At 36.7% G+C, this 21,537-nt stretch overlaps 1 protein-coding gene across 17 annotated transcripts in view; it reads left to right on the forward strand.

The window, feature by feature from the left end:
* The window catches only part of B3galt1 (beta-1,3-galactosyltransferase 1), a 568,919-nt gene that overhangs the window by 304,269 nt on the left and 243,113 nt on the right, over nucleotides 1-21,537 (forward strand). For 6 of the 17 annotated variants that reach the window (XM_052725873.1, XM_052725874.1, XM_052725869.1 and 3 more), the window contains exon 3: nucleotides 17,290-17,354. The exons of 3 other annotated variants lie outside the window; for them this stretch is intronic. Coding sequence is in view for 2 of the 14 variants with exons in the window: in XM_052725885.1 (XP_052581845.1) it covers nucleotides 9,627-9,711 (85 nt within the window). In the remaining 12 variants the exon portion in view is untranslated. Of the gene's footprint in view, nucleotides 1-9,610; nucleotides 9,712-17,289; nucleotides 17,355-21,037; nucleotides 21,146-21,537 lie in introns of all 17 variants that reach the window. 8 more of the 17 variants (XR_008215368.1, XM_052725885.1, XM_052725879.1 and 5 more) reach the window with 4 other exon arrangements.

A 21,537-nucleotide genomic window follows, 5' to 3' on the forward strand; every position in this document is an offset into this window, starting at 1 on the left:
TGATATTGTGTTCCCCAATATATTGTGCATCTTAATAAACTTATCTGGGTTCAGAGGACAGAAGAGCTACTAGATATAGAGGCCAGAAAATGGTGGCACACAAGCCTTTAATCCTATCAGTTGGGAAGCAGAGATCCATCCATCAGGATCTCTGTGAGTTCAAAGCCACACTGGAAAACAGCCAGACATGGTGACTCTCACCTTTAATCCCAGGAAGTAATGGCAGAAACCAGCAAGGTATATAAGGCATGAAAACCAGGAACTAGAGCTGGTTAAGCTTTTAGGCTTTTGAGCAGCAGTTCAGCTGAGATCCATTCACATGAGGATATAGAGGCTTCCAGTCTGAGAAACAGGATCAGCTGAGGAATTGGCAAGGTAAGGTGGCTGTGGCTTGTTCTGCTTCTCTGATCTTCCAGCATTCACCCCACTTCCTGGCTCCAAGTTTGACTTTATTAATAAGACCCATTAAGATTCATGCTACAGATGGCAGTCATATTTACATTTATTAGGCATATTCTATGGCTGTGAGTGGGTTCCAGCTACCAAATGTAACTGAGAGGACTTTCCCCAAATGTAACCGGGAGACTTTTCCCCAACCCTAGGATGTTCAGATGATAAAATGGCACAAGTTTTCTGCCCTATGTCTTTGCCTCTTTCAGTATTTCTTTACAGTTGGGTATGTCGAGTTGTCATTGGTGAAGTCACAGGGAGAGGTTAGGGCAGATTATTTGCTCCAAGTTTTTCAATTATGTCAACTTCTGGCCTGATCAAATATTCTTAATTGAAAGAAATCTATAGGGAAGGTGCCTAGCTGAATTGAAAGTTACTATTATTATAACTAAATTAAATCCAAACAAATTATACTAAAAATTTGCATAGACATCTAACTCCTTAAAGTCTGTGAAATATTATTTCCATTAAATCTTTCACTGGAATTTCCTCAAGTACTCTATTACAAATTTTGTTTTCAAAAAGCTATAAAAGCTGTCTAAGAAAGTAGCATTCAATAAAGATAGTTGTTTTTTCTACATAAACAGCTGGTTGAATGGATATCTGTTCTACTTTAGTTTACTTTTCCACCACATAGATCAAGTATATCACTATGTCTTAGGAGAGATATAACAAAATCGGAACTGTTAGAAGTTTTCTAATTCATTCATTAAGAAAGATTAAAAACACTCTTGTGATTTGGTTTATCCTGTAAAATGGATTGGGAGAAACTTCAAGTGTTTGAAGAAATGAATTCTGTTGTAAGGAGAACAAAGGGAACATTGGAAGTGGTAGTTACACAGTTGGTAGAATTCGTTGCAGGCAAATATTTCTAAAAAAAATTGTAAACTGTGTATTTGAGTTTTAAAGGTGTAGAATCTTGTTCCACCATCTCCTGTAAAGTAAATAATACTCTCACATAGTCGAAGGTTTGTAGAGTGGTGTATTGCCCATGAAGGCATGTACACAGAGAAGTTGCCCTACAGTGGATCCAGGAGTTTGAGATTTCATAGAATATGTGGGTATGAATTCTTAGATGACTGGGCACATTGATGGAGTTAATTAGATATTAGATAATTAATTACTGTTGAGTTTTAAACTGATCTCTACAACACTGTAAGGTTACCTTCATATCCCTCTGTTGTTTGTTTCCTTCACTACTAGTAAGCATAGCATGCATGCCCAGGAAGTATACATCTATCTCTGTGTGTATGTTTCTGTGTGTGTGTGTGTGTGTGTGTGTGTGTGTTTCCCAACCCCTCTCTGTATATGTGTCTGTGTAGAGGAGAAACAGTAGCAAAACTGAGACAAAATCAGAATTGGCATTACTCTCATGCACTGTGACATTACTGGTACAATACTAGAATGTATTACTGCCTCAGGCATAAGAACATTTTCAATCCTTTAAAAACAGATTTTGAGAACAAATGTGGAATTTTTTTTCAGTATGGACTTCTACTGTAATTTCATTTGAAAATCACACTTGCTGTGAAATTCTCAAGGCTGAGCAATGAAATAGTGTAATTTTTAGCAAGTGCCAACAATTTCCATGTGAATGGTGCCTTTATTGAACATATTTTAACACTCCTGTGGATTAATAATGTGTTAGCAGAAAAAGGCATGTTGAGCCTGGTGCAATTATCCTTCCATCCCAATTATACTGTGACATTAAATCTTGTGACATTTAATAAGAAAGGCCATTTCACCCATGGCTACCTCTAGTGCAGAGGATTTATGCAGCAGTGTTCCCATAGACAAAATTATGAAAAGAAGGTCTTCCAACATGCTGATATGTCTAACTGCCCATGTAAATTAAATAAGGTGTACCAAAATATATAAATTGTTAATATTATGATTACCTGGTACCTGAGACAAAAGAAAGATGAATTAACCACCCTGGCTTTTATCTGTTGTAAAATAAAACAAATGGAAATGGGTGACTAATGGGATGGAGACTTGCTATGAGAATCAGGACTTTAGCTTTCTGACCATAGGAGGCCTTTACAACTTGGTTCATGATGTATATTTAGCCTATAACATAATACATGGTAACACAAATTTGACATGAATTATAAAATTCCATGGTAGTTTGAAATTGGAATTCTAGCATTTGAGGTTAAACTCCTAATCAATTGAGATAACTTTAAGTATGTGTTCATATACTTAATATCTCAGCAGGTACAGTGCATAGTTCTAGCCAGAGTGACCATCTAATGCTGATTCTGAATTAATTGGCCATTTACTTTGAAGCTCTTTGTTTGGCTTCAAGCATTGGGAAGCAAAGTATACCACACTAAGGGAATATTTATGACAGCAAATATTTAGTCTAGTTTTCAGTTTTTCTACACTTGAAATGATATGAAAAAATAAAATGTGACGGAAAACAAACTATCAAACCATACATCTGAAGGCTGTACTAGTCCCTGAAAGGAAAAGTATTGGCTCAGAACACCCAAAACCATGTTTTCAGCCCAAAAAGGAGATTTATTTGCCCCAGAGGGACAAAGGCTAGGGAATAAGAGACAAAGACAGGAGCTAGAAGATGAGAGAGAAGGGAGGGGGTGAGGGGATATTTGTTCCGGAGGGACAAGGGAATGCCTCTGGATAGAGAGGAGGCACACCAATGGGAATATGGCAGTTTATGAAGGTAAAAGGAGAGACCACACATTAGGATGAGGTGTTTAATTCTAATTGGGTATGTTAATCAGGTGAGCCAAAGGGGGCTTTTTATTGCTGGACTTTAATCTTTTGATTACTGGACCTTAGTAGTAAGTCTCAGGAGGAAGAATTGGCCAAGTAAGGGAATAGACCTGGGTGGCTAGCTTAAGAAATATAATAGAATGGGTATTAGCAAGGCAGAGGGAATCAGGGAGAAAGGAAAGGCTGCCAGAGCCATTTTTGCCAGGCCTGGGCTGTCTGGAGTCCCTTCAGTTCTCAAATGGCCAAGGGGAATTTTTTACTTAAACAATTTGCCTTGGTTACTCTTGGCTTAAAATTTAGAAGAAGAAGAAGAAGAAGAAGAAGAAGAAGAAGAAGAAGAAGAAGAAGAAGAAGAAGAAGAAGAAGAAGAAGAAGAAGAAGAAGAAGAAGAAGGAAGAAGAGGAGGAGGAGGAGGAGGAGGAGGCAGAAGAGAGGGGAGTATTCAAGAGAAATAGCTATATTTAACAAAAATCCAGACTTTTAGTATACTAAAAGATTCATGTCATAACAGTGTGTCATATAAATTGCTTTGGTGCCATGTTGCAGGTCAAAGTCCCTCTCTGACTTGGGGGTGCTAGTAGCTGTTTGGGATTCTAGACTTGTTCATCATTTGGAAAGCGTCTGTCATACTGATGGATGTATTTGTTGCTCATTACCATCCTACATTTTTCCTCCTGAAAATAGAGCCTAGGACTTACTTATCTCTATCAAATCATGGCTACTGTTTGATATAATTCCATAAATATGGTCATAGACTAACCATTGTCCCAACCTGTATATAATTTTCAATATTCGTAGTGTTTAGAGACAGAGACCAGTAACAATCTGTCTCCTTCTGTGTTTCCATGACTTGCTTTTAAAGACTCACCACAGAGAAGTAAAATCCTACCTACTACTATAGACCATTTTCAACAATATGAGCACTTTTACTGTTCTGATCAAGAACAATATGAAGGAAATCACATCTTTTGGGTTCTCTTGGCTACAAATCGAAATAGAAGATCTGCTTTAAACTGATTTAAGCAATAAGGAAGCATAAGACAAGTGGCCCACTGCTTCCACGAGTCAAGATCCTGCATGCCTGTCTTTCTGTATGCTCTACTATAGTGATCATTGTCTTTATCCTGAGGTTGCTTCCTTTGTGATTTAGGACAATGTCCAAATCATGCTCCCTTGTTTGTGTCTAGAGGGAAGCTCAGACCTCAATTTTAGTTATTGTCTTCCAGCAGAGGGAAAAGTTTCCTGGATATCAACAAAACGCCACCACCTCCCTTGCTCTTTGTTATTGTGTTGCATACTAATCTTACACTCATCAAAGGGAAAGAAGATGGACTCCACAAAGGTCCATTGGTATAAATTTAGTTCCACCAATTTAACTTTTGCTTTCTTATGGAAAGGCATTGAGATTTATGTAATTGAGGCTAATATTAAGATAGAAACTGCAAAGTTTAACAGGGTGGGATAAATATAAGAAAACTGAACAGGAAGGGAATGGAGAGATAGGTGTGAAATTAAGGCACTAGAAGGCTAACAGACCATTCATCTGCCAGAGAGAAACACAAACCAAGCAAAAGAGTTAAGAATACAAATGCTAAATCATGGGCAAGTGAGTTGTACTTCATTAAAAAATAAAGTCAGCAACCTCATCAGATCCCGATGGTTGGCTATGTTTCCCGTACCAGACAGGATTTTGCCCTTGCTGAGTGGGTCATAAATCCAATTAGATAACTGTAGGTTATCTCCTAGAAATGAGAGGGAGGCTTCACCCATGATACCTCAACAATATGACTACTAAACATGAACTAAGCAAGGACAGTATCAATACACACTATGGTGGAAAGGAGAAATTTCATTGGGCCTCACTCCTAGACAACGAACTACAGGTAAACAATGGATGCTGATAGTGGAAGAAGCAGTTTCCCCATTGAGGAGCTCCTTAGTTGTTTATCCAGTACCAAGTAGTTATCCCTGAAATCATGTACACACAGCACTGAAATGACTCAGCAGGTTCTATCTATATATTTATGCATAAATGTGTATGTATAAATTAAGGAGGAAGGTCAGAAGCTTGGAAACAGAGAATAGGGGAATGGGAGGAGTTGGAAAAAGGAAAGTGAATGGAGGGAAATTATGTAATTATATTTTTAATTCAAAATATTAATTAAAAACTCACTTACAAAATTCTCAAATAATTAATCAAATGGCAATAAATAATAATAAATCAAACATTTACAGAATATTTTTTAGTAAAGACATCATGAGTAGAAGATGGGAATATAGCGAAAAGAACAAAGAAACAGACTGTGCCCTCTTCTCATTAATTTGACTGAAGCAAAATTCAGACTAAAGAAAGTATCTGACTATTCCTGTATTTGGGTGTATTTCGTCTGTAGGGAACGTGTTAAATATTGGATGGTTTGTTACAGGTTAAGCAGAGAACAAATGACAACATGTTCAAGTTCTCTTCAATCAGCTTTGTTTTGCTGAAATGAGCCTCTTACTGTACATATTGAAAAACATAGTTTGGGGTTTTGTTTTTGTAGAAAAACCTATCACTACATCTCTTTCTGGAGTTATGCTTCTTATTTTGTAATCAAAAGCATGTGTGCACTTACCAATTTCACAGGGGCATTATTGCTGTCCAAATGAACTCAGGACAGACACTGATGTCTCCTTTCTCAGGCAAGGCACTGGAGCTAAGGAGGCCATATGTCATTGTTCACATCTGTAAGATTTTTTCCATTGACCTCAGATGTAGGAAATTAGAACCATACCCCAAAATGAATATCATTCCAAAATGCCTATCTCTTTAAAAAATTCAATCCTGAACCAATCCCAGATCTCAAATATCGCAATAAAGAGAAAATATCTATGTTAGAAACAGCTGTCTATGTCTAGCAATGGGACTAAGGAGGAAAACACAGAGTCTATAGGTCATACTCTGTCTCACAAGTTAACCTATCAGATACTCAATGTCACTGACAACCTTAGGGCAAACATTTTCAAGAATTTTTTTTCCTGGTTTATTTACAAGGAAAAGAAAGGAAGGCCTGCTAGTGAGGACCCAGTGGTGTGGTTAATTTTTGTACTAGGTGAATTTGCTATTTGTTTCCCATTATATTTCCTATGTATCATAATCATAAGCATAGGCACACTTTCTCAAAGCAGGTCTGATTTTAATTAACTCAGCCCTTTATAATAGAACATTTTATGCCTATTAAGTATAGTTCTTACTGGCTTTCTGGAGATTACCTGGGGCTGTTCATCATTTTCTTAGAATTCACTTTCTGGCCACACTGAAGTTTTATGATTGAGTTTCACTTACAAAAGTGTTGAAAAGGCAAAAAAAAAAAAAAATCATTCTTTTCAAGTACCAGGTAAGATAGCTGGTTTCTAGAAATGCGCATGTATGGATTATGGATGGTGTGTATAGACATTGCCTGGGAGATGGAGTTAAGAAATGGCCTGCCTGCAGGGCCCAAGAAGAGAAGTGATGGGCATATTACTGAGTGCCAATCACAAGCTGAGTTAAGGTGCACCACCAGGCCACACGGTTCCCTGCTGTTTGAGTAAGTAGAAGCTTTGGAGTACTGAATGGACAACAGTGTTACAGAACTGCAGTGCACTGCAAGACAAGTTCCACTGTCAAGTCAATGACAGTACCCCCAGGTTTAAAACACATCGCTTCAAATTGAGCATCTAACTGAGCATCTAATTCCCACTCCTTAGAGCCTCCCTGCTGTATTGCTGCAGTGGTGAATTGAGTTAGTGCACCTTAACTATCCCTTTAACTTTAAGGATGACCTTGTCTTATGAAAGATTTTTCCCCCATCTTATTAAGTAGACGCAGAAATATTCAAACACAGATACTCAAAAATCACTTTGGGGCTAAGAAATAAATACATCATATTTTTTCTTTGATGAAAAAGAACATGCAACAGATTGTATAATGTGATAAAGAGAACAAGTGGTCTGTTGATAAATCTCTTTAGCTCATAACATTACTGGGAGACAGCTGATAAAAATGCCTTCATATGTAATCATTAACAGTGGGTCTTTTTAGGATGCTGGCCGTCGTTTGTGGGTAAACAAGAATGAACTTACTTCATTGCACAGTAGCATGCAGATCCATCTTCCACTGTTAAAGGGCAGTTAAGAAAATTGCCAATTTCTTTGAATGATCTAGTTTGTAGCTTTTATCACTAGATGGTTAATGTATGAATAGTGGACCTAAAAAAATCCAATATTTTCTCCCCTGCAGTAATATGTTTGTAGTAAATGTGACATTAACCTTTTAAAAGCTTTTGCCTGAGACCAAGAGTCAAATGGTTTTAGCAGATGTTATTAGGCCTTTTTTATTATTTTCATTTTTTTGTAGTGGTGAAACGTGCTTCTGAATAGAGCTCAACTGCTGTGCTTTTGCATGATAACTCAGCATAAAATTCTATAATGGAAACTAATCAGGTTTCTGAAAATCCTATTATAATTCATACGAAAATATTGGAATCTGTGTTCTATATTTGCTTTGCATAGATTAGGTAGTCAAGATTTCTTTGTGTCCTAAAGTCCTACATTCAGATTCTGGTACCTTTCATTTTTTTTGAAAAATATGTGCTACATTTTATAATTTCTCATATATTTCATAAAACTAATGCTTATGTTTTACAATAGGAAGGTTTTCAATGCTTTCACAGTAAAAAATAACACATTAGTTTTGGTAGCAATGCCCACTCATAACTGTAAAACATGGGGAAAGTATAAACATTTAATAATTAACAATTCCTTACTTCTACTTGCACTTTCTGTAATAACTTCTATTTTTATCTTATGTTGAATGCTATATTTAAATATTTTATCCCACCTGAGATGGGAGAGCAAAGAAAGAGATATCTTAACCAATGGAGCCATTATGGGGTTAGGGAGAAACCTGGTACCAGGAAAATTTCCAGGAATCCACAAGTATGACTCCAGCTAAGTCTCCTAGCAATATTGGAGATGGTGCCTGAACTGGCCTTCTGTGTAATCAGATTGGTAACTACCCTAATTGTCATCATAGAACCTTCATCCAGTAAATGATGCAACCAGATGCAGAGATCCACACCCAAGCATTGGACTGAGCTCCAGGAGTTCTGTTGAAGAGAGGGAAGAGGAATTGTACAAGCCAGGTGGTTCAAGATCATGATGGGGAAACCCACAGAGACAGCTGACCTGAACTTCTGGGAGCTCAGGGACTCTAGACCAACAGCTAGGGAGTCTGCATGAGACGGACCTAGACCCTCTAAATGTGGGTGACAGTTGTGAAGCTTGGGCTATTTATAAGGCCCTTAGCAGTGAAACCAGGATCTGTCCCAGGTACATGAACTGGACTTTTGCAAACTTTTCCATATGATGCAATGCCTTGCTCAGCCTTGATGCAGCAGAAGGAACTTGGTCCTACCTCAGCTTGATATGCCGTGCTTTGTTGACTCCCATGGGTGGCCTTACCCTTTCTGAGGAGTGGATGGGGGGAAGGGTAAGAAGAAGCTAGGGGGAGGGAATGAAAGGAGAGGAGGCAGAGAAAACTGTGGTTGGTATGTAAAATAAATTTTTAAAAAATTAATTAAAAATAAAGAGAGCATCCTGCTCTTACAGAGAACCAGAAATTCTGTTCCCTTACCTACTTTAGGTGGCTTGGAACCACCTGTGTGTCCAACTCCAGGGCAATCTCACACCTTTGGCCTCTGTAGTAGCCTACAGAGTCATATCTATATACTCACAAAGAGAAATAATTAAAAGTAAAAAATAATAAAATATCTTTAAATTTACTCAAAAAGTATGTTTTGCAATCTTTTATATACAAAGGAATTTTTAATGAATTAGTTAAAACTCAACAATTTTCTAGCAAACTAGAACAAAAACTATTTTTTTTCTTGGCATTACAATCTATCAGAACCTCGGAACCAGAGAAATATGAATGCCATTTTTTAAGGTGTAGGATATAACCAAGCTAACTAGCACTATTTTCATTCAATCTGCTTGTGAAGTTCCACAATATAAAATGAAATAAAAGTGTAAGTGTTGCCATTAAGAAGTAAAGTTATAAAATTATTAATCTTGTGCATTACATATATGTCTATTAAGAAAAAAACGAGTAAATTAGTAAATACTATTTTAATTTAAAATTAATTTGTCTATAATTGGTTATTAAAATATTGAGTAGCTATGAAACTTGTTCTTCATAATCAATAGCAAAGAGTTCGGCAGGGGGAGATCCCTATTATTTAAAGTACTCCTTGGATAGATGATAAAAGTAAGAAGATACTTGAAAGAAAAGAAGTAAAGATCTCTCTGAAATGACGAAATATTAAGGTCAAATGTTGGAAAATCAAGGTAGGTAGGAAGTCTATTTAACATTGTTAATTCTCTACAAATCCATTTGTAGATGTAAAGAGATCTTCATGGAGATCTGGGGAAGGAAGAATTCTGAGAAACTAGAGGAGCCAGCAAAGCTGGAAACCTGTGGCTTACTACACAACCTGTCAGGTTGGAAAACAATCTCTTTCAGGCTTTTTTGCTGGTCTTTGCAATTTGGCTGGTTTCTACCTCTTCCAGGCAGCTCATTTAGTCCCATCCTCTTCCAGGATGCTTGGCTTATCTGAGATATATCTAGCTGTCATTACTGCTTATGCATTCTGGAACAGTGAGTAACCTACTGAATCAAGTCAGTTTTAGGAAGTTCCTGAAACTTTCAGGTTGCTTGCTTCCTAAAATTAATGATCTTCGTTAAGGGATATAATGTTTAAGCTCCCTTTAGAATATTCCTTGTCTTAAAGAGCTTTCTTGAAGTAAGAGAGTGAGCCAGAATTTTGATCCCATACATTGGTTCTCTTTCCATTCTGACATATACTGGATGTATTACATTTTTTTGTTGTTATGACCAGACCAGACTATACCATGTCCAAAAGCTAAAGCTACTTTAAGTAAGAAATATTTTATTTTGGTTTATGATTCCAGAGAGATAGCGTCTATCATGGCAAGGGAGATATGACATAGCAGCATCAGCAAGAAGCAGAGAGATCACATTGTGTCCACATAGAGGAAGCAGAGAGAGAAAATAGGGAGTAGGGGGAAGCTATAAACCCTTAAAGCCCACCCCCTGAGACATAGTTTCTCCTGCAACATTCCACTTCTTAAAGGTTCCATACCACCTCCCCCCACCAAAAAAAAAAAAGCACCACCAACAGGGGAAGAATTGTTCAAATAATGGAAAATATGGAGGAAACATCATCCAAATCATAACATTGCTCAATACTGGAGTTATAATCAGTAAAATGTAGATAAGTGGCCAAACATAAAAAGAGGCAAATAAATAAGTTGACAACAAAGGTGATATTAAAGCTCTTAAAAACTGTTAAACAATGATTGTCATCAAAAAGCAGAAGAAAAGGAATTAAAATCTAATTTTTCAAATCAGAACAGATTAAAATGTTAAGCAAATCTCCCAAGAACTTTGATGCAAAGAAACAAGGACTGTTAAGCTGTACTGACATTATGTGAAATTTGTGCAGAGTGCCTTTGTAAACTACATAAAAATATTTTCTTAAATAAATACTTTGATCTAGTAATTATTGCCTTGAGCAAACTATCAAACAAGTGTGTGTGTGTGTGTGTGTGTGTGTGTGTGTGTGTGTGTGTGTGTATGTATGTAGTAAAAGTTAAATACACTTAAAATGGTAATCATTATAATTTATGGGATTTTTTTTCTTGTGTATTTTCTTCATTTTTCAAAATTAGCATATGTTTTTTATACGGTCATGTAGGTAGAGTTTTCTCCAGTACTGCCCGGGCCCACAGCCACTCAGACCCAAAGAAACACACAGAGGCTTATATTAATTAAAACTATATGGCCTAATGGCTCAGGCTTCTTGCTATCTATATCTTACATCTTAAATTAACCCGTTTCTATAAATCTGTACCTTGCCACGTGGCTCATGGCTTACCGGTCCTTTTACATCTTGTTTTCTCTGTGTCTGGCTGGTGATTCCTGACTCAGCCATCCTGTTCCCAGAATTCTCTTCTCTCTTTGTCCTGCCTATACTTCCTGCCTGGCTACTGGCCAATCAGCACTTTACTTATTAACCAGTCAGAGGAACACATTCAGAGCATACAGAACGATATCCATAGCACAATCAGAAAAATTGGAGACCTATTTTCTTGACAGTGTATGTGCTAGTTCAAATTTCCTCTATCCAAGATTATTCTTGTAATTCTTTAAAGCAATTAATAAGTTAGTAATGCTAACAAAATTATAATAATCATTGTTGTCTACAAAATAAAAGTATTTGATTATACCATGTAATTTGACTGTTGGAAGTAGAGACTCCAGATTAGATCTAGAAGTTAAGCATTATAAAATAATGAAGAATTTTTAATTTACTTTTTAAACTTTATATGAATATTTTGCCTGCATGTATGTAAGTGCACCATATGCATGCCTGGTTCATGCAGAGGATGGAAGATGATGTTAGATTCCCCTGAAACAGGAGTCACAGATAGTTATATCCACTATGTGAGTACAAGGAACTGAACCCAGATTCTCTGCAAGAGCAGTATAGGATCTTAATCCATAAGCCATCTGCTCACCCATGATAAGGAGGAATACTTTGTTTTCATATCCCACCCAGAGTGTGTTGACTTTTCTACTTAACACTTAAAAGCTCACGATCAGTGGTAACTGCCCTCAGCTCTAACATTCACCAAACAACCACATTATGTGCATGGAAGGTCATAGAAAAGGTGAGAATACATCATCTCATGAATTTCCAACTTCTCATCCAAAGCAAAATCTTTCTCAAAACCATTCTCTCTTAGCAACTTGTCATTGTCATAGGCTAAATTTAAGCTCATGCTTAAATGGATCATTGGCAAAGAGGCAAGAGATTTCCACTGTTCCTTAGAATGGTTTCTGAGTCACTATGGAGCTGGGATGAGTTCTTCCCTGCACACCCACTAGAGTCAAGGAAGCTCTAACCTGTGCACAGCCAGGGGTCCCTTAGCTGGAGCATGGAAGAAGTTTATTAGGTTGGCCACAAGAGCTATCTGACACAAAAACCAAAGGTTCTTGTTAACACAATGAAACAAAACCACACAACTTTTAATAAAAATCTGTTATCACAACTTTCATGTTAGCTACATTAATTTATCATTTGTTATTTGGTTGGTACAGTATCAGAAATTTAAAATCACCTTGTCATCTACTCCAGACCACAGCGCGATATAACTAAAGAATTAAGTATACCTTCCAGATTTCAAATTCTAATCAAGGCTTCCCAGGTTTTTGTATCTAGCATAATTGAATTTAGAATATTGAATTGTTTATTCTCTAAAATGCACTTTAATTATTATTTTGACATTCAAGTTGTCCTGGATTTTACTAATAGAAACTCTTTCAAGCTTTAAGAAGCCATGTGTATCTCCTTTCCTGCTATGGCCTTTGTATCCAAAATAAATGACATAGGCACTCTGAACTCCAGACACGCTGATCAAATGGAAAATATTTTAGCGTGTACAGCACTTAACACTATCTGAGAATCTCAAATCCTAGCAGCATGACCACATGCTAACAATCCTGGCTCCCTAAACATATTCAAAAATACACACTATTTATTGCTTTTTTGACAAAGATATTTCCGTAGAAATCAGAATGTGATGCATGGCAGTTTTATTGAAACAGGAAAGCTGGTTTCTTCTTCCTTCTTTGTGTGTTGTATGCATTCATGGAATTCTAGAAAAAGACAATGTTGAATACTATAACAACTTGTAGATACCTAGCAACAATTCTCTGGAGTATATGTGAGAAGTTTTTGTTTTGCTTCTATTCTCTTCTAAGTGTGCTTATTCAGAATGAACACTCTCCTGTGGCCTTAAATTAAACCTGGCTCTGGCAATACTTGCAAACATAGCTCTAAACAGAAATGCATTTGGTTTTCCCGGCCCCTCCCTCACTGAATACCCACTTAGCACTTTTACCTTACTTTCTAGTGCATATCACAATTTGCAATTAGATAATTATATGTAATTATGTGTAATCATGTATAATCACCTCACACTACAGGGCACTAGAAACTAAGTGTATGAGGCCAGGGACCAGGTTCCCTAATTCATTCAACACTCAGTGGAGTGCCTATTCATAACAGCTGCTTTCAAAAGAAAACTTGTGTATCCAAAAGGTATTTATAAGGACATAAACGTGCATGGGCATTGTACTGTAGTCTCCCCAGCCCCTAGAATTGTCACAGAAAGGGGAAAATTATCCTGATTGATGAAGAGAACAAATTAAGAAATAATTTGCAGTTTGAACAGTTTCTGTGATTACAAAAAGAGATATTTTCCCATATTTTCTGGCACACTTTGGTGTGCTGCCTCCAACATATAGGAATATCATTGCTTCTCAGAGGGTTACAAGGTGACATTATTGTGTTCTGTGTCGTTGTCATTGTCTACTGTAGCATCTAGGACTGTGTTCCATCACTGAGTTTGCATGCAGTGTTATAAACCTTTTAGATGTGAAATCAAGTAAATTCTTACAGATTCTCTCAGAAAATCGTAACCTCTGCTACCAGCAACGGTGGGGGAGGATATTTACTAGATATGATATATGGCCTGTCCACTCTGATATCTATGTGGCAGAAGTCTGATGCCCTCAGTATTTGTGTCACACTACATTTTGCAAATTGTCACCAGTTCATCCACCTAGGCTGTGCAAAGAATCGATAAATGGTTTGTCTTAAGTGAGCTTTTTCAGGCAATAATTAATTATCTATTCTGAGAAACACGTGTGTATTACAACTACATATAAATAAAATATGCTGCTTTATGTTGTAAAGAGTAATTAATCCTTTAAATCACTCATTCATTCACACCATTGGGTAGTTAATATTACTTCAGAGACTGCAGCTGCCAGGCACGAAGCAAAGGGTGAATACACACTGGTGACCAAAAAGGAATGGTTCTTCGCTGCACAGAACTTGAAATCCACTGATAATGATAGAGACTTTTAGAAAAATAAAATAAATTATTCCTAGCTATTAATCAGTTTTAGTGATAGAAAAAGAGTGTTCTGAGGGATGATACCAGGAGGGCCCTGTTTTCACTTGGGTGCATAGGAAATCATCTCTGAAATAAAGAGGTACATTGAGGGGAAGCTGGTTGATTTGTCTTTGGTTGTTTGTCTTTCTGATGAGGTTTACACAGCAGATATTTTTCTCTTGAAGTTTTAAAGGCTGGGATGTCCAAACTCGATGAGCTGACAGCTTCAGTTATTGATGAGGATTGGAGGAAAACCAGTGTTCTCGCTGCATAAAGGGGAGGAACAAAGTGTGGGGCAGGGAAGAGAAAGAGAAATAATGAGTTCATTTGCTGTTTTTCTTGTCACTGTAGTAAAATACTTAAAGGAGGAGAATTAGTCTCTCACAGGGATGAGCCCTTATTAGTAGTCCAATGCACAGTGCTCACCCTTGAAATCATATACACCACCAAGAAAAATGGACTCAGCATATTGCATTTACATATATTTTTAAGTACACATGTGTTTATAACAATAATCAGATAAAAATAGTCTATCAACTTGAACAAGGGAGGGACATGGGGTTAGAGGCTTATAGGAGTTTATCAGGAAGGGTGTAGAGGGGAGAAAGTGATGCAATTCTATTTCAATTAAAAATGTATTAAGTAGGCCTGAGTTAATGGCCTAGTAGTTTTAATTAAAATAAATAAATAAAAATATTAAAATAATATAGAAATAATAATACTAAAAAGAAACAACTTCAGGTAGAACAGACTTATTTGGAATCATGGTTTGAGAGCACATAGCACATTATGGTTTGTGGGTATGTCAGCAGGAGCAAAAGAATGCATGCATACATCTCTGTGGATCATGAAACAGACAGAGGCTGAACCAAAATAGAAGATATGTTAGAGCTCTTAAGTACCCCCAAGTCCAATTATCTACTTCTTTCTACAAAGCCCAACTTCCTGAAGTCTTCAAAACCTCTCAAAATAATGCCACTGGCTTAAGATTAAATGTTCACACCAAGAGCCTGTGGAACACTTTTCAGACACAAACCATAGCAATAGAGAAGGCGGCTATTCTGGTGTCTCTTCCTAAAATGAGATTTTTGAGCTGATTCACAGAAGACAGAGACTAAAATATTCATTGTGGAGGTAGGGACAGCATGGCATATCCACAAAGCAGATAAAAAGTCCATGTGCCTAATGCATCATATGCAAGAGGCAATGTCTAGAGCAAGACAGACATCTAGACTGGAAAGGTATTATATAGAATCTTGGTGATGTGAGAAGGAGTTAGAATTCTACAATTTATGGAGGAAAATGAGAAATCATTACTGATTTTAACCAAGACCACCATATTCTTCTGTATTTGAAGATTCTATACTTGCTTGCAAAGTATTTATTCCTAACACCCTAATCAACTTTTGTGGTCACATTGATGCATATTTACCCAGCTGATATGGGGCAAGGTGACATTTGTGTTCCTTCTTCAGTGCTCAGGTTTTAGTGTTTCCTGATCAACTCAGTGTCATATTTTCAAATATTTGTGCTTTAATTTTAATTTTGTTTAATGTTCTATTTTAGATAGTCCTCCATTGTAGCATTGGAAGGCTGTCTGATGTTCATGAGTGTAATGAGGAATGATATGCCTTACTAAGAAATTATTTGGCATCAAGCTTTGCCCAGATGTGCATTACAGTCTGTTAGCCATGACCTCACCAGTAGCAAACTAAATATATATCAAATAAGGTACCTCTAAGCAAAGTTATTAGTTGTTTAATCTACTTCACTAATTAGTGGATGAAAACATTGTGGCCAAAGTATCTCAGGTACATATCTGTATTTCCCCTCTCAGTATTGGATAAGTACTTGCTAATTCTTTATATCTTATGGTAGTTTTTCTAAGACATAACTACAGAGAATATTGAGAAATACATACATATATTAAAATCGTCACCTGGGCTGCAATATGGAGTATGGACAAGAGAAAAAGCTAGACAGCCCCCTAAGTCTAACTAGATAATATGAAGATGAAGGCAACCTGTATGATATTTATAGTGGAGATAGATACAGAGAGACAAATTTAAGGGTCTAGGATCAACCAGATATAAAGACTTGGGATAGTTTCTTTGGGTCCTTTTCTGACCTTGCCATTTGCTATTTCACATTCCCAGAGCACCCACAAAGGTTCACTGAATATAACTTTACATTGTGAGAGAATAAGATATGCTTCCAACTTATCTATCACATATACATATGACCATTTAAATCCTTAGAGCATGAGGTTGACACTGACCATTTCATTTAGACTATAGCTGGCTTTACTTTGTTAGTGAAGTTTTAATTCAATTATTCTTCTGACATTTGTTTAATGTCAAGATTAATGGCCCTTAATGACTACTAAAACAGTCTCTGTTAGGCACATCTTCTTCCATGACTTGTAATCTTGTTATTAACCATCCTGTGCTAGCACGGATTTGCCCTGTAATCTAGCAACCATGTACAGAAAATTTCCTCCCCATCATCAAGCTAAAAGATTCTTTCTTCTCCAAAGTGGAAGGTTTAGTACATTAATAAAATAGTTCACATTTGCTACAAATGTGACAGCTATGAAGTACCCATCTTTTCTATTTTTAATCAGTTTAATTAACGCTCCATCCTTTGATCTGAGAGGTTTCCAAAAGGAAAGTAGTAACTGATGAATGTTTTGGTCACTAATCATGAAGATAAAAAAAAATTGAAACTTCAAATTAAATTTAAGAACATTTTAGTTACAAAGATTGAATAGTAAAGACACAAATACGAAACATTTTATATTAGCACATAACTGACTAGAAAAAATACAGACATAAAGAGAAATATAAGTGAACATAGAGCATAGACGGTGGTTTCCTCCTGAAACTGATGTTCCTTTCTGGTTAGCAGCAATTCAGTGTTGTGGAGATGTTTCCTTCATATGCCTATATTCTGAAAAATACACCCTCTCCCTATCCCAGTGGTTTGGAATTTGAACCACCATATCCAACAAGATGTTTCATCTCTTCTACCCAGGATTGACCTGGAAAAGTTATGTGGACCAACGATGGCCAAAGAAGCATGAAGACTAGACTTGTGGGGTAAGTTTTAAGAAAGATACTTGTCCACTGATAAATAGACATGAAAAATCCACATCTCTCAGTGTGGGATAATATGAGCCAGTGTGACTGAGATGTGGACACTACTTAGAGCTACTTCTATGGAAGTATGGGACAAAAGCTGATGCCCCCAAAAGGTGTGTTAAATGACCAAGATACTAATGATTCTGAATCACTGAGTTAACCAAACCCACAGATGAAAAATTATCTGCAAATTATAGTTATTAGTGTTTAAATTATTTTGGTTTGAGCCTCCTATGACTTGCTGGCTAAAGCATCCTGCTCTGAGTCACCGTTTAGGATATGTCTTTTCATATTTTATTAATGCAAAATATGCACATTTATACACTTGATTGATACATCAGAAAAGATGTTGCATCTTACAACTAATAACATCTTTGACTCAGAAAATTTTAGCAAAAGTAAGACTAATTAATTGGCTACAAATCATTGAATTCCATCCATGAACATCTTCTAGCAAGAAAGGTTCATTGGACGTGAGGGATGTGCTATGTTAACTCATAACTTTTTAGGGAAGATAAAGCATGAAGATAAGTAAGTGTCATACACAGAAGTATTTAAACAATGATAGCTACTGTTAACTGCTCTCAGACCACCAGTGAAGCAAAATAGACTTCTTTTCAGGAAGTATACAAGGGGAGGTCATTTGAAATAAGTTTATAAGGACCTACCAGACAAGTTAAATTCATTAGGTTAAGCAAAGAAAGAACTTCTCCAACAAAATCACAGGACCTACAGTGACGTCAGTGTCTTTCAGGGACAGTGAGGACCCAAAAATGGTAAAATAGACCCTTACCACAGTTTCCTTCTCCCAGATTTTCCAAAGTACGTGTGTGTGTGTGTGTGTGTGTGTGTGTGTGTGTGTGTGTGTGTGTGTGTGTGTTTACAGTTAGTTTAGGCATACCCATGTGACACAGTGGACAGAAAGAAGGCAGACAACAACCTCACATGTCTCTCTTTGCTTTCAGCTTTGTTTAAATCAAGCTCTTTTTTTGTTGTTCCACACTGCATACACCAGACTAGCTGTCCCCCAAGCTTCCAGGGATCCTCCTGCCTCAACACCTTCCATATAATAATAGGAACAGTGGGATTACAGACATACTGCTCCATCCTGCTTTATATGTGTTCTTAGGGTTTGAACTTGGGTCTTTATGCTTGCATAGGAAGGGCTTTACACATGAAACCATTTCCTTAGTCCTTCAGTTCTAATCTTTGAGTCTTGAAAGTTATCACCTTTCTGTTGACATTTCCATTGAAATATAACAAAAGCAGGTCCTGATCAATCAAATGTCTTTAATTTGCCCCATAACAATTCTTTCAAGGAACTTAAGACATTGAAAACTGCAGCCAAACACTCATAGTCATAATAACTAAAAGGAAAGTCAAAATAATTCAATCATTTTACATGCCACCTCAGGATAGTTATATAACTTCACCTGGCATTCAAAGCAACCGCTTGGAATAGTCAGGATTGTTCTAATTATGTGGTAAATGATTGCATGTATCCCTTGCGCAAGGTCAACTAGAAATCAGAAACTAGAATTTGCCTCCAGGTCTGTTTCACTCTCAAACCCAAATTTATATCCTGCATAAAATATTGCCTCCCAATTTCATTTGGAGAAATTGAGGCTGATTCCATGTTTGGCCATGCTGAAGTAGGTTTAGAGGTCTTTTCCTCTTTCTTTTGATTTATTCTTTAAGCAACAGTTTATTTGCTTTGGTGTGCTATTTGCATCATACTATATGAAGACTATTCATGAGAAATATCTAATATTTATTATTAGAAAATAACCTATAACCCTGTTTTTTTTTAATTACTGAATAGCTACATAAAGTTTCTTCAACCCCAGTTGATCAGGGAGTCAATTATTTTATATCAACTTAAAGTATTTACTGTTCTCTGGGCCAAATTTCAACCCACAAAGAACAGAGTGCTGAGTCTAATTGGGAATAAATTTCACAGTTGCGTCATGAAGGTTATAGATTTTATTTTATTCTCTACAAGTCACTTGTCACAGAGGTACCCTGGATTTCACAAAGGTTTTTGTAGCTATACAGATTAAAAGTACAAGTAAAATAGAAATGCATGAACCCATCTGTCTTCTCCTTTCAAATAATTTAAAACCCAAGTCATGCACTTCAAAGCTTTTTTGAGTGTAGACCAGTCTGAAACACCAAAGGCCACAAAATGCCATAGAAATGAGAGTGGATGGCTGACCTTTGAGTCAGTCTAGTCTGGCCACACTTACTCTGACCTATATGGTTCAGTCCTTTTTACAACAGCTTTAGAATTCCTTTGCATGGAATGCTTTTAAGTAACTACCCAATGGCCGAAACAGTTCCCCTAACCAACCAGTGCTTACTGCATTGAAAAACATAATGGTACTCACACAGCATGACTATTTAAAAGGTAAAATGAAAACATAAAACAGGTAAACACCTGAGGAAGAATTTGGTATTAAACACTAAATCAAAGCCAACTGCACACTGGTTCATATTTTACATTTAGAAGAAATTCACTAACAACCATTTTCCTTGTTAAGAAGGATCTTTAGATCAGTGTTGTAATTAAAACACATGACATATGTATTCCAAAGTATAGCTCATCAGTTTGTAATTAATTTTCTTCTTTGTAATCTTCAGACACTGACTCTTCTTTCTGACTCCCATTTAAATTCAATAATGCTTGCCCATTGACTTAAAATTATCTTGGTCATATGACAAATGTACACTGAAGAAATTAATGAATATAGATATAGCTGTGGTACTGTTTACTCTTTGCTTGAAAGGAGGTCATGTAAATAAGACACCACACTGGATAGCAAAAAACATTGGGCATCTGTGCCTGAATATGTTTGTGGGTATATGTATGAATATGTGTGTGCCTCTATGTGTGTGTGTGTGTGTGTGTGTGTGTGTGTGTGTGTGTGTGTGTGTCTGTGTGTCTGTGTGTGTGTGTCTGTGTGTGTGTGTCTGTGTCTGTGTCTGTGTGTCTGTGCTTGTTTATATGTTTTCACTACAGGGTTTTAAAAATTGAAACTGTGGAAATATTTGTGGAAAAATCCAAAACAATTTCATTTTGAAGGGAACAATTTTCAGCCCAAGTGAAACTAAAATAAAGGGGTTAGGAAAAAGAAAAAGATAGAATTGGAAAGGAAACAGAAACTTGGTCATGACAAGAATAAAAAATATTTTAGCAAGTACTGTAACATTTTCCTTCTTTTGTTGTTATAATGGCAGTGGATCCTAGTCATATCAAGATATTTTTGAATTAAATAATAAATATATAAATAATAGATTCAAAACAATTGGTCTTGTTCTAAACTAAGCCCTCCATGGATCACTCCTGCTGCTCCCCCATGGACTCTGCTCCTCCTCCTTCATCCCGCAACAAAAACCTTTGCATTCAGCAGTACAAGTGTATTTATTCACCTGCTACATTCTGCTGATATTACAACATGCTTGCTAAGTAGGAGTCAAGGTTTCTCTATCATTCCACAATAAGAACGTTAAGGTAGGATAACATGCTTTGAGCAGTATCTTTAGATTGGGATAAAAATGTTGCCAAATAGGAAATATTTATTAGAAAGTGTTTGAAGAGAATACACAGTTCTTTGAGGTTCCTAATCCTTTCTCTTATTCAGGGACCAAAAAGCAGGGATGTATCGAGAAAAACACAATTGTCCCTGTCTTCCTTCTATGACTGCTAATGACAGCTCAGTGAGGGATGTTAAAACAGCTGAATATACATGGTAAGAATTAACCCTGTGTCTCTTTACAAAATGTATTCTGTGAGATGATAATAGTAAAATTATTTCACAACCAAATACATTTACTTTTAATCACTGTGGAGACTCTTGGAGCCCTTGTTTTGTAACATATTAGGACATGTCTGCATGCTAATGAGGTGGGGTCAGGAAGTAGGAGACACTGTGTTCAAGGTCTCCAGGACCTTAGTGGATCATGGAACACCACCTCTACACTTTTTTCTGCAAGACAAATAAAAAGGCAATTATCATAATACATTGTTGTGGACTCATAATTCAGTCACCACAGTAGCACGTGATTCACGGGCTGTGAATCAATTCGCCTTGTGGACCATATGAGAAATATTATTTCCTGGGTATACTGCAGGAAGGCAATG

This window comes from Peromyscus californicus, unplaced genomic scaffold (assembly GCF_007827085.1).
Source record: "Peromyscus californicus insignis strain IS unplaced genomic scaffold, ASM782708v3 Scaffold_7__1_contigs__length_154581171, whole genome shotgun sequence".
In the NCBI taxonomy this organism is placed as follows: Eukaryota; Metazoa; Chordata; class Mammalia; order Rodentia; family Cricetidae; genus Peromyscus; species Peromyscus californicus.